Raw genomic sequence first — 14,272 nt, forward strand, 5'->3', positions numbered from 1 at the left:
GGTAGGGTTGAGGACAGCAGTTAAGCAGGGAGAGGCAACCATGAGTAGGGGATCCTGGTTATGCCAGATGGCCACTACATTTCTCTAGGTCTAGAAGGGAACTTGGGAACCAAGCGGCCAATACAAAGGCAGTTTTTCTCCATGTCTCAAGGGTATGGCCAAATACCTGCAAGATGCCCTTGAGGTGGAGTGTGTGGCAAGGATAAGTTCTGCCCAGGAAGCAGAATAAATGTAAAACAAAGCCTTGAAAAATGGGAAAGAGCTGGGAGATGAACATTGGGTGAGTTTTGATTTGTCTTTGGGTGAATAAGGAATTAGCTTCCAGAGCACTTTGAAAGTCTGGTAGTTCTTAGTCCCATAGAGAGAGACAGGAAGAGGCCTGCTTTAGGGGCCTTAGTCACACAGTCCTAAGAGAAACAGGCAAAGGTGCAGGGAAAGATAAGAGAGGGCTGGAAAAACATAGCCAAGGTGGAAAGCCTAATAGGCAGGCAGTGGAGAGAAAAGCCTGGGGTTAGGGTTAGGTTCTAACATAAAACAAAAAATTTTCTTGAGGGGATAAGAGGAAGAGGATCCCTTCTACTCCCTGCCAAATGCCCTTCTTTAGTCATCTAAGAATGATCACATTGGAGAAGCAAAACTTTTAAACTACCCAGTTACTTAAAAGTAAGACTAAACCTTGGAGGGTGATGTATGAAGTGTAGCCTGAGGAGGGTACCATGGCTCCCTATCTATACCCTGGGTGCTGAATATGAAGACTTCGACTATCTGTGGGATCAGGAGCACGGGTGGAAGGGGCTCGGTGGGCCTTGCTCAGCATAGCCAGGCTCTGTTCTCGAAAGCAGGCCTGTTGGAAATCCCCACTCAGGTAATCCACCGTTTGCATCAAGCTGTTCTGGCTTGCCACTGGACCACCCCCAGTCCCTGCTCGGTAATGAGCCCCAGGAGCTGCTGCACAGTCGAGGGGTGCACCTGTGGGCTGCCCACCATGAAATGGCATGGCGAGGTCCTGAGACCCCGAGCTGTCGCTATTGGGAGTGGGAAGAATGTTGTTCCACAGGGGTTGGAAGTAGTGACCATTGGGGTAGGCCAGTGGGGCTGCCAGGCCATTGACTGGTGGAGATGGGGTTGGCTTCTCCAGGGTTGGCTTCAGATGGAAGGACTGTGCCAGGCAGAGTTCCTGCGGGTAGGCAGGGGCCTTGCCCACAAAGCCAGTCCCTGCCAACTCACGTCCTGCTGGATGCTTGCCTGTCAGGCCAGGGGCTGGTGTTCCACCAGCCTCGGTGCACATATGTTGTAGGTGGGCCAGCTGATGCTGGTTCCAGGTGACTGGCTTGAGATCGCTAGGGTAGCCAGTGGGGGCTCGAGAGATGCCCGCAGGAAGGTTGACAGGACCTGTGGCAGGCAACGCGGCTGTGGCTGCATGGGTGTGCTCCATGGGATTGACCACACATGAAGGCATTGGTGTGGGGATGCTGTGGGTCGACACCCGGGTACTTGCATTGATGAGCAGACTGCGACTAATAGGGCTGGGGTTGGCGATCTGGCCCTCACACACTGAGGTAGTGCTGATGCCTGCCCTCGTCTGGCAAAACTGGTTGATCTGGTGCACAATGCTGCTCAGGTCCGGGGGCTGGCTGTGCTGCAGGGTGGCCGCCATTGAAAGGGGAATAGTTGAGGTAGACACGGTCACATTCGGGGGAGCATCTGAGTCTGGCATCTTCCGGCCTCCATGAAGCAATGGATTGGAGGGGTGCTGGAGACCTTGGTGAGCCAGGGCCTGTGGGTGGACTAAGCCCTGGGTTTGAGCCATGGGCTGAGGATGGCCCAGGCCCTGAGGCTGCTGGAGGCTCTGAGGGTGAGACAGTGCCTGTGGTGGCGGGATACCCTGAGGGTGCTGCAGCGTCTGGGGAGGGGCATGGGCCAGGGTCTGTGCATGCTGCAGGGCCTGCTGGCGGGCCAGAGCCTGGGCCTGGGGGTGGGCTAAAGTGCTGGGTGCCACAGTAGCATAGGGTGCCACTGGTGGGTTCATGATGGCCTCAGGGAGTAACCGGGCTCGGGTGCCGTCAAAGTCCTTGAGTATACTTTTGGCTGGCACTTTGACAATAGCAAGCAGGCCTGCCTTGGTGGCAGCCTGAGTCGGGTAGGGGCTGTAGCGCTGGGCTGATGTGTCGAGGCCGTTCACAGTACGACGAACGTGTTTCCTCTGGGGAACCTTCACACTGTTGGGGAAGATTTTTATAGTCAGTGGGTTGTTTGCGACCTTCTTAGCATACGCGTCCAATTCGGCTGGGGTAGGATAGTGAGCAGTTCTCATTTTCTGTGTAGTGTCCCCTAGAGAGAGAAAGAGAAAGAGAGAGAGAGAGAGAGGGAGGGAGAAAGAGAGGGAGGAAGGAGAGTAGAAAGGGAGCTCATCAGTGCCAAGCCAACCAGGCCTACTAGAGTCCTCTGTTGAGGGCCTGGGGAGTGGTGGTAGGGGACTGGCCAGTCATCTATAGCCTTTGTTCTTGATCCAGCCTCAGACCCCATAATCACATGCAGTGCTGACAACCACTAAGTATGTATAGTGGGGCCAGGCTCTCTTCACTACTGCAAGGATTATCATGAGCCCCATTTTTATAAATGAGGTTACTAAGGATCAAAATGGCAAAGCAACTTTCCAAGTCCTATATCTGTATCCTGGCCATTTCTCAAAGGTAACCAAGAGTTTCTTTTGCTATATGGAACAACTGGTAAGTTGGGGTGGAGGTGGAAAGTTCTAAACAGAGCTGCATGTCAAAGCCCTTGGCGGCTACTCAATCCTTTCCCTGGACCCTCTGGTAAAGAAGGTCCCCAGAGTTCCTACTCTTCGGTCTCCAGTGGCCAGTGAGGCATCAGCATTTCTTGTGTCTTGGCAGCTGCAGTGCATGACCATGAGTGGACATGCCCAGCTGGCACAGTGAACAGGACATTTCTTTCTCAGGAGAGGAGGAAGACGCTGCCAACATCTCTCCCCGTCCCCAATTTACTTTTGTTTACAGTTTACTCACTGCCTGACAGGGTGGAGATCAAAAGGCTTTTATTTATTTGCCTGTGTGGAGGGAGGGTGATAATAAATAACAGGACAGAAGGGAGAGAATTGAGAAGGAGTCAGAACATCTTTAAGGTCTAGGAGCCAAAAATAATCTGTATTTGGTCCATGTCAGCTGTCATTTTCAAAAACCTGCCTTCCTTTGGAGACTGCGGAAATGCCCATTCCATGGGCCTCATTAATGTTAACAGTCTCTTTGTTCTCATCTCCCGGTGCCTCCCATCAGGGGGCTCCAGCGGATGTCGGGCTTCCAGTCAAAAAGGAAAAGATTCCCAGAACAAGAGTTCTTTAAGGAGGTAGGGCTCTTGTAAGGGGTCATTTCTTAGTTCTAGCTCTCTCAGAGGAGGGGTCTACCCTGCATATACACAAAAGGTGTTTAATAAATGCTTGCTGAATGAGTAAATATACAGACTGCCCAAAGCACAAGTGGCTTGGCTGAAAGCCTGGACTCAGCTAGCTGACTTCCTCCCTTGCAAAACACAGCCAGGATAGATAGATAGACCAAGGACTAATTTGCTGAATGCCCAGCTGGTAGTCTCAGCTGGCTACAGCCCAAAGGAGACCCCATTCAAAGTCACATCACTGAGAATCAACTTAGTGAGTATGCTGGAAGGCAACAGGGCACAGCTGCCTGTATTTGGTGACATTACTAGCTAGCTGGCAGCAACTGCTTAGAAACTGCTGCTGCTCTCTGAAGCAGGAAAGAAAAGCTCAAGTCCAGGAAGGGCAGAGAGATTTGGTCCCATGCTAAAAAAGGCAGACCTAAGCAAAAAGGAAACATATATAAAGGAAAAAGCCAGTGCTTCTATATATTAGCGCAATGACTATTCTTAGTAGATATTCCAACAAGGACCTGCTTTATTTGCTGATTACAGAATAGATGTTTATACATAAGTAGAATGTCTGTGAAACGTGATTCAGGAAGGTCTTAAAAAGATGAATATGAGCCAGGCACTGATAGCTTGAGCCTATAATCCTAGCCACTCAGGAGGCTGAGATCTAAGAACTGCAGTTCAAAGCCAGCCTAGGCAGGAACATCTGTGAGATTCTTTTTTTTTTTTTTGTCGGTCGTGGGACTTGAACTCTGGGCCTGGGCGCTGTCCCTCAGCTCTTCAGCTCAAGGTGAGCGCTCTACCACTTGAGCTACAGCGCCACTTCCGGTTTTTCTGCTGATGTGGTGCTAAGGAATCAAACCCAGGGCCTCATGTATGTAAGGCAAGCACTCTACCACTGAGCCACCTTCCCAGCCCCTTTCTGGCCTTTCTTACATTCTTCTGAGAAAGATTAAAAACAAAAGCCGGGCGCTGGTGGCTCATGCCTGTAATCCTAGCTACTAAGAAGGCTGAGGTCTGAGGGTCACAGTTCAATGCCAGCCCAGGCAGAAAAGTCCGTGAGACTCTTATCTGCAATTAACCACTAGAAAACCGGAAGTGGCACTGTGGCTCAAATGGTACAGCGCGTGCCTCGAGTTGAAGAGCACATGGATAGTGCCCAAGCCCAGAGTTCAAGCCCCACGACCGACAAAAAACAAACAAACAAAAAAAACCCCAAGGTGCTGGTGGACTCTCGCCTGTAACCCAACTTACTCAGGAAGCTGAAATCTGAGGATTATGAAGCCAGGTGGGCAGAAAAATCCTTAAGACTCCAATTAACCACCAAAATGCCTGAAGTGGAACTGTGGATAGCCAGGCACCAGGAGGCTGAGATCTGAGGATGGTGGTTCAAAGCAAGCCTGGTCAGGAGCAGGAAGATCCATGAGAGTTATCTCCAATTAGCCACCAGAAAACGGAAGTGGCGCTATGGCTCAAGTGGTAGAGTGCTAGCCTTGATCTGAAGAGCTCAGGGCCAGCACCCAGGCCCAGAGTTTAAGACCCACAATTGACCTCCCCCCAAAAATAAATCCCAGGGACAAAACAAAAACAAAACAGAAAACAACAAAAGACCTAGAACAACACCAACAGGTTTGAGATTTTTGAAAGCTAATTCCTAAATCTCAACTCAGTATTCCAACAGAAGCTCCCTTGTCAGCCATTATACTTAAGTGTGTGGTCAGAATCACAGGCTAACATAGGGCTTTATCCAGAGCAGATACTTGATAAGTGCTATTAATTCAGTTCTGCCAACTGAACAATCAATGGGACAACTTAGTTGTCAAACTGAGTTGGTGAGTTTTGCTTCTTCAGAGAGGAAACGCATGTCTGCTATCTGGGTTCTATAGCCCATGTCCATGTTAGCAGTCTTCTCTGCTTGAAATCCAAGCAGGAGACTGTGGTACAGTCAGTGGCTTGTTGAATACAAAAGTTTCTTTGTTCCAAGGCTGTACTGACTCTCAATTTTTTTTTTTTTCCCTAGCAGAGGCATAAGGGCCTGGGTACTGTCCCTTAGCTTTTGTGCTTATTGGAAATAAGAGTCTAACAGAAGGCTGGGAAGGTGGCTCAATGGTAGAGTGCTTGCCTTGAATACATGAGGCCCTGGGTTCGATTCCTCAGTACCACATAAACAGCACAAGCCAGAAGTGGCACTGTGGCTTAAGTGGTAGAGCACTATCCTTGAGCTGAAGAGCTGAGTGACAGCACCCAAGCCCAGAGTTCAGGCCCGTGACCAACCCCCCTCCCCCCCAAAAAAAAAAAAGTTGCATAGACTTGCCTGCCTGGGCTGGCTTCTAACAAATCCTCAAATCTCAGCCACCTGAGTAGCTAGGATTATAGGCGCCAGCTCATAGGAACCTGGTTTATTTATGACTTTTCATGCTTTTACTACTAAATATACTTTTATCAAAAGCACAAAAAAATAAACTCATCTACTTAAATATCTGGTACACAGTGTCCACAGAGGTAAGGCAGCATAAAGAATATAGAGTGTATGGCTAGAGAAAATAGATCTAGAGTAGAGTTTTATCATCTGCCTAGTGAGTCTGGGTCATTCCTCATTCATCAGCAGAAACAGTATCTGCTCTCTTACTACCAAGATCAAGAGATTCAAGGAAGCCGGGCGCTGGTGGCTCACGCTTGTAATCCTAGCTACTTAGGAGGCTGAGATCTGAGGATTGCGGTTCAAAGCCAGCCCAGGCAGGAGAGACAGTGAGACTCCTATCTCCAATAAACCACCAGAAAACCGGAAGTGTCGCTGTAGCTCAAGTGGTAGAGTGCTAGCCTTGAGCTGAAGAGCTGAGGGACAGCACCCAGGCCCAGAGTTCAGGCCCCATGACCGGACCCCAAAAAAAAAAAAAAGAGATTCAAGGAACAGGAAAATACTTCCTGAACAAAGACCATGACTCTGATAGGCATTTAAGAATAGCAGTATTGGCTAAGTCTGCACATATGTGAGACAAAGAAATCAAATTAAAAGAAAGAAACCCAACTGTAAACTCTTGGCCTTAAGGTAAATGTAACTTAAATATGACTCAAGTCAAATGAGAGTTAGAGGTAGCAGGAAGCACTATTGTTTGTCTGTAGACGAAGGAAAAAAAATTCTAGAATCTTATCTTCCCCAGACTTGCCTGCTTTTCCTTTTATTTTGAAAGTCAGAATACATGGGTAGCATATCCAATGTATTATAAATATAGGTTTCAGAGTTTGATCTAAATGTGAGTTCCAGCTCAGTTAGTGCTGAACAATCGTGTGACACAGTTAAGAGACAAACCCTCTATGCCTCATTCATACAATGACACTTGCTAGCAGTCCTAGTTACTCCAAAAGCTGAAGCACAGATCGACTTAGCCTAGAAGTTTGAGAACAGCCTGGCCAATGTAGTAAGATCAAAACTCAAAAAGACAAAACAAACACAAACATATGGAAGGTAGTGGGTACCAGCAGGAGAGAGGGGAGCTAATAAGAAGGGTGTAAAAGATGAATATGGTAGTACTTTTTTTGCATGTATGAAAATAGAATGAAATTGCTGAAATTGTTTTCAGGAGGTAAGGAAGAAAGTGGTAGATGGGGTGAGGTTGATTGGGATACAGGATATGCATGTGTAAAAATGTTACAAGAGAAATCCCTTTGTATAGCTAATGTATGCAGATAAATATAACATTCAACACAGTGCCTGATACATGGCATGTACTCCATTGTTAGCTATTACTACAATTTTATCCAATCATAGGGTCAATTCAACATTTCCATACCCTTCCACCACTAGGGGGCAGACAGGTATCTGAAGAAGTAGTAAACAATCATTTCAGCATTTGTCCAGGACACTCCTTCAAGGCCACTTGAAAGAGTCAAAGTGGTCATCTAAAAGTCGGTGTGACACTAGGGACATGGCTCAAGCAATAGAGCACTTGCATATCAAGTATGAGGCTGAGTTCAAACCACTGTTACTGCCAAAAAGAAAAGCTGATGAGGACTAAGAAACCTTAAATATTTCAGCCATTTATATGGTGAATATCTGCTAAGTCTTTACTACATATCTGAGGCTAAGCCATGGAAATAAGTAAAGGTTCAAAGTTAAGGAAGAAAGAATGTCTGGGGTATTGGGAGAAGATGGGCCAGAAAAACAACAAATTTCTAAGTACATAGTTCCAAAACGGCTGAAGGTTCTCAAAAATATGTGACATCATGGCTTATGTGCAATGTAGAAAAGTTCTAGAAGGTCTGGGATGCGGCTCAAGTGGTAAAGTATCTAACAAGGACAAGACCCTGAGTCCTAACCCAAGTACTGCTCCCAAAAAACTCTAGCAGGGTATCCACCTAACGCAACCTGTTTATGTCTAGTTATAGAGCCTACCCATAGCCAAGATGATTTGGGGACTTGCTATGTAGCTTAGGCTGGCCTGTAATTATGTTCCTACAGCCTAAGCTTCCTGAGTGTTGGGATTGCTGGTGTGGGCCACCATGCTTGTCAGAAGGCTTTTCCTTTTTATATCACACCTATGGAGGAAGGTGTCAGAGTATGTTAAAGAATATAGAAGTAAGCCGGGCGCTGGTGGCTCACGCCTGTAATCCTAGCTACTCAGGAGGCTGAGATCTGAGGATCAGGGTTCAAAGCCAGCCCAGGCAGGAAAGTTCGTGAGACTCTTATCTCCAATAAACCTGCTAGAAAACTGGAAGTGGTGCTGTGGCTCAAGTGGTAGAGCGCTCGCCTTGAGTTGAAGAGCACAGGGACAGCGCCCAAGCCCAGAGTTTAAGCCCCCACGACCGACCAAAAAAAAAAAAAAAGAATATAGAAGTAAAATATAAAGCTTCTCTCCTTGTGTTATTGTATATTTCCAAGTATATTTCCTCTCTAATTTTGTTTGTAGAAGCAAAAGCTAGATACAATGTAATGTGCTGAATGTATGTGTATGTGGGAGAGTGTAGGTAGGCGGGTTAGGCTGAGATGAGAAAGTATGGCATAGCAGAAAGAATTTGCTTACTGTGTCAGTAAGCCAGATAGAGAAGATGGTCACTTCAGCCTTGAATGTTCATCAGACAAATCGAATTACAGGACAAGCTAGGTTATGGGTTTTCTGCTCTCTCAAGAAAAAAAATTTTTTTTTGGTCAGTCCTGGGGCCTGAACCTTGAGCCTGGGGGCTGTCCTTCAGCTCTTCAACTCAACTCTAGCACTCTTACTACTTGAGCCACACCACCACTTCCAACTCTTTCTGCTTATGTGTTGCTGAGGAATTGAACCCAGGGCCTCATGGATGCAACGCAAGTACTCTACCACTGAGCCACCTTCCCAGCCCCCAGGTGGCTTTTCCTGCTGTAGTACTGGGGTCTGAACTCAAGGCCTTGTGCTTACTTTGAGCCATACCTTCTAGCCTGAAGCAAGATCACTTTTTTTTTTTTTTTTTTGGGTCCGGTTGTGGGGCCTGAACTCTGGGCCTGGGCGCTGTCCTTCAGCTCAAGGCTAGCGCTCTACCACTTGAGCCACAGCGCCACTTCCAGCGTTTTTCTTTTTGCTTATGTGGTGCTGAGGAATTGAACCCAGGGCCTCAAGCATGCAAGTCAAGCGCTCTACCACTGAGCCACCTTCCCAGCCCCCTAGATCACTTTTTTAATGGTTGATGATCTCACAGAATAAGAGTTGCACCGCCGGACGCTGGTGGCTCACACCTGTAATCCTAGCTACTCAGGAGGCTGAGATCTCAGGATCGCGGTTCAAAGCCAGCCCGGGCAGGAGAGACCGTGAGATTCCTATCTCCAATAAACCACCAGAAAACCGGAAGTGGCGCTGTAGCTCAAGTGGTAGAGCGCTCGCCTTGAGCTGAAGAGCTGAGGGACAGCGCCCAGGCCCAGAGTTTAAGCCCCACGACTGACAAAAAAAAAGAAAAAAAAGAATAAGAGTTGCACCAAGTTCAGCTGCTGTGTGGGAATTTTTTTTTTGTCATTGTTTTTTTGTTGGTCCTCGGGCTTAAACCAAGGGCCTGGTGTGCTATCCTTGAACATTTCTGCCCAAAGCTAATGACGTGAGTCATAGCTCCACTTCTGGCTTTTTGGTGGTTAATTGGAGTCTCATAGACTTTACTGCCCTAACTGGCTTTGAATGGCAGTTCTCAGATCTCAGCCTCCTAAGTAGCTAGGATTACAGGCATGAGCTACCAGCTTCTGATTTGCTGTGTGGTTTTGTAAGAAATTTAATTGGAACATTACACTTATTTGTTTACATGTTGGCTCCCTTTGTCCTAGAGTCAAATAGATGCAATAGAGGCAGTGTGCACTTACATAAAGCTAACAATATCTACTATCTGGAATTTACAGAAAAAGTTTGCTGGGGCTGGGAAGGTGGCTCAGTGGTAGAGTGCTTGCCTTGCATGCATGAGGCCCTGGGTTCGATTTCTCAGCACCACATAAGCAGAAAAAGCCGGAAGTGGTGGTGTGGTTCAAGTGGTAAAGTGCTAGCCTTGAGCTGAAGAGCTGAGGGACAGCACCCAGGCCCAGAGTTCAGGCCCCACAACCAACCAAAAAAAAAAAGTTTAATGCCTGTCATGAAGGATTTAAATAACGTGCTGAAGCATTTTGTCTGACTAAAGGAAAATTTCACTGCTCCATTGATTCCCCCTTTGCTCTGAAAGGATATTCTCTTGCAAATTCTGGGCCATTTTATACATAAAAATACAAAATATGTAGTAATGAGCCAGGAATAGAATATTTTCCTTGCATATCATGTCGTATGAGGATAGAATGCAGTAATCTGAGAAACTGTGAACTATATTATGTTCCAACTCTAGCCAATTAAGACAGGAATCTTACACAGTTCTCAAAGGCTCAATCTTGTGGGAAATACATTGGCAGGTAAATGCCCAGAGAGCCTAAGAGAGCTAGTTCCCAATTCTTCTGAGGGTAAAAGCTCCTTTACTTTCTGTGAACTGAAGTCAACTGGCTCAAAAGACAGACAGTAATACCAAAGGGAATTATTTCCATGGTAGAACATGGTATAGTTTTAGAGACACAGTTTAACTAGAATATGAGTCTTCATCCAGTTCTTCAAACTGTAGTGCCTTTTCTTTTTGTGCTGGTACTGGGGCTTCAACTCAGGGTCTGGACACTGTCTCTTAGCTCTTTCACTTAAAGCTGGTGCTCTACCATGTAAGCCATTGCTCTACTTCTAGTTTTTTGGTGGTTAACTGGAGATAAGTCTCACTAAATTTTCTGTGTGGGCCAGCTTGGAACCAAGGATTACAGGCATGAGTCACTAGTACCCAGCTATGTTGCAGCACCTTTTGAAGGGTGGTGGTATGGCGTAGTGTGTGTGTGTGTGTGTGTTTGTGTCTCCTTTTGAAGGGTGGTGGTGTAGTGTGTGTGTGTGTGTGTGTGTGTTTGTGTCCGTCCTCTAGTCTTTTTTTTTTTTGTCGGTCGTGGGGCTTGAACTCTGGGCCTGGGCGCTGTCCCTCAGCTCTTCAGCTCAAGGCGAGCGCTCTACCACTTGAGCTACAGCGCCACTTCCGGTTTTCTAGTGGTTTATTGGAGATAGGAGTCTCACTGTCTCTCCTGCCCGGGCTGGCTTTGAACCGTGATCCTGAGATCTCAGCCTCCTGAGTAGCTAGGATTACAGGCGTGAGCCAACAGCTCGGCTTAGTTCTTTTGCTTAACAGAAAGCTACTACCAACAATTAAAGTGAAGATCATTAAGGATTTGGAGTATTAAAGAGATTTTGAGCACATAAGTACCTCACATTGCTGACAGGTTGGGCCTTTGCAGCTGCTTTCCTGCTGTCCCTCTATATATGCTTCATATACCTCGAAGGTAGCAAAATTCAGGATTAATGTTCCCAGATGTATTCTGGGATGGCCTACATGTAGGCACAAACAAAAGAATCATACATCCTTCCTTGGGAATCTAAATGACTTACATTTCTGAAGTCCAGTGTTCATCTGCGTGTGAGAAAGAAGCTGAAAGGACAGGTCACCTGGCCCTGGTAGACAGGCTAGCATGGCACACCAGCATCAACACAACATGGGGCTCACACTGTAAAGAACAAAAATAAAACAGGGTCATACAATAAGGCAACTCATTCAAAAAAGACATTTGGAACATTAGGTATGAGCAGGATAGGTCCACATTTAAGCAAATAAACGATTTAATTAGCAGCACACCAGTTTGACAATATATGTACATCTTGTATGGTAGTACGTATCTATAATCCCAGCACTTGGGAAGCTAAAACAGGAGGATTGTGAATTCAAGGTCAGACTGGGATACACAGCAAGTTTTAGAGCAACCTGGAATATATATATATAAGAAGACTTTTCTTTTTTTCTTTTTTTTGGTCAGTCGTGGGACTTGAACTCTGGGCCTGGGCGCTGTCCCTCAGCTCTTCAGCTCAAGGCAAGCGCTCTATCGCTTGAGCTACAATGCCATTTCTGGTTTTCTAGTGGTTTTTATTGGAGATAAGAGTCTCACAGACTTTCCTGCCTGGGCTGGCTTTGAACCGTGATCCTCATATCTCAGCCTCCTGAGTAGCTAGAATTACAAGCGTGAGCCATCGGCGCCCAGCATAACAAGACTTTTCAACAACCATTACTATAGCTAAAATGATATTCCAGTCAGCATAGTTGTATGGGTAGGAGAAATAAAAATTGGCAAATGAATATTCATACAAATTATTGAAAAATACAGGTGTATTTGTGAAGCTTGAACATACTTAAAAGTATACTGCCCTAGGAGCTGGAAACGTGGCTTAATGGTAGAATGCTTGCCTAGCATGCATGAAGCCCTAGGTTTGATTCCTCAAATATTCCTCAGTACCACATAAACAGGAAAAGCTGGAAGTGGCACTGTGGCTCAAATGGTAGAGCATTCTGAGCACAGAAAAGCTCAAAGACAGTGCCCAGGCTCTGAGTTCAAGCAACAGGACGGACAGAAAACAAAAACAAAACAAACACTGGCCTTTGTAGGACCTAGCTCAGTCCATTTAAAATCCTGGTTGGAGGCTAGGGAAGTCAGACATTTCTAGAGGCACTTTAGTATATGAATTATAACGGTGTACTGACTTGTGATCAAGAAATTTGAATGCATTTCTCCCCTCGGCCTCTTGTTATGTAGTTCAGGCTGGCCTTAACCTTATAGTTAAATCTTGGGGTTTCAGGCATATATTCCCAAACCTGGCTCATTAAATTTGTATGTGTGTGCACACCAGTGCTAAGACTTCAGCCTCAAGGTCTGCCTTAGTTTTCTCACTCAGTCCTAGTGCTCTATCACTGTATCTCTACTTTCAGCTTTTCTGCTAGTTAATTGGACCTTAAGATTTTCTTGGATTTGTCTGTCCTTGCTGGCTTCAAACTGTGATCCTCAGATCTTTTTTATTTTTATTTCGTCGGTTGTGGGGCTTGAACTCTAGGCTTGGGCAATGTCCCTGCACTCTTCAGCTCAAGATGAGCGCTCTACCACTGGAGCCACAGCGCCACTTCTGGTTTTCTACTAGTTTTACTGGAGATAAGAGTCACATGGACTTTCCTGCCCAGGCTGGCCTTGAACCGTGATCCTCAGATCTCAGTCTCCTGAGTAGCTAGATCCTCAGATTTTATTCTCCCAAATACCTAGGATTATAGGAATTGAGCCACCAAAACCTAGCAAGGGTCTCATTTGACATGTCCATATATTCACACAAAGTTCCTTGATCAGACTCAACCCTTCATCATTGCCCATATCCCCTGAATTTGCTTTTATTTATTATTTTTTTGGGGGGGTCCAGTAGTGGGGCCTGAACTCTGGGCCTGGGCGCTGTCCCTCAGCTCTTCAGCTCAAGGCTAGCGCTCTACCACTTGAGCCACAGCGCCACCTCCGCGGCTTTTTTCTTTTTGCTATGTGGTGCTAAGGAATCGAACCCAGGGCCTCAGGCATGCAAGGCAAGCACTCTACCACTGAGCCATCTTCCCAGCCCTGAATTTGCTTTTAAAATGAAGAAGTTGCAAAGCATTGTACAAGGTGTAATTACTTCTCCTCCTGTCAGCCATTCTGATACAGGTTCTTAGTATGTAAGCCCAGGAAGACCTTGGTACTATTAATCCCTCCCAAATACTGGAATTACAGGCCTCTGCCACCTCACTTTGGCAACAAGTAACAATTTTCCTATTTGTACTTTTTTTTTTTGGCCAGTCTTAGGGCTTGAACTCGGGTCTAGGCACTGTCCCTGTCCCTAAGCTCTCCCCGCCACCCCCATCGCCCCTGTCAGTCGTGGGGCTTGAATTCTGGGCTTGGGCACTGTCCCTGTGTTCTTCAGCTCAAGGTGAGTGCTGAACCGCTTGAGCCACAGCACCACTTCCAGTTTTCTAGTGGTTTATTGGAGATAAGAGTCTCACAGACTTTCCTGCCCAGACTGACTTTGAACCATGATCCTCAGATCTCACCTCTGAGTAGCTAGGTCGCTAAGCTTCTTTTGCTCAAGGATAGATAGCACTCTACCACTTGAGCTACAGCACTATTTGTAGCTTTTTCTGTTTATGTGGTACTGAGGATCGAACCCAGGACTTCATGCATACTAGGCATGAAGCACTCTACCACTAAGCCACATTTCCAGCTCCTATTTATACATTTTAAGGAATTAAAAGAATTCAACTTTCTCACTGCCTATTAAACAATTAAGACTTCCTGGACTCTTAGCTGAGCACTGGTAGTTCTCACCTGCAATCCTAGTTACACAAAATGTTGAGATATGAAGATTGCAGTTCAAAGCCAGTCAGGACAAGAAAGTCCATGAGACTTTTTATCTCTAATTAACCACCTGAAAGCCAAAAATGGAGCTGTGGGATTAAGTTGTAGAGTACTAGCCTTGCGGGGGGGGGG

The 14,272-nt window shown here is 46.3% G+C and overlaps 1 protein-coding gene across 3 annotated transcripts in view; it reads right to left on the reverse strand.

The window, feature by feature from the left end:
- Positions 1-14,272, reverse strand: part of Fam222b (family with sequence similarity 222, member B) — a 68,805-nt gene continuing 54,533 nt past the window's right edge. For 2 of the 3 annotated variants that reach the window (XM_013016276.1, XM_013016277.1), the window contains exons 2-3: positions 11,340-11,455; positions 1-2,331 (exon numbers count right to left, since the gene is read on the reverse strand). In XM_013016276.1, the coding sequence (XP_012871730.1) occupies positions 725-2,331; positions 11,340-11,421 (1,689 nt within the window). In that variant the 5' untranslated portion in view covers positions 11,422-11,455 and the 3' untranslated portion in view covers positions 1-724. Of the gene's footprint in view, positions 2,332-11,339; positions 11,456-14,272 lie in introns of those variants that run through there. The other variant, XM_013016278.1, reaches the window with a different exon arrangement.

Source organism: Dipodomys ordii, unplaced genomic scaffold (assembly GCF_000151885.1).
Source record: "Dipodomys ordii isolate 6190 unplaced genomic scaffold, Dord_2.0 Scaffold31, whole genome shotgun sequence".
Lineage (NCBI taxonomy): Eukaryota > Metazoa > Chordata > Mammalia > Rodentia > Heteromyidae > Dipodomys > Dipodomys ordii.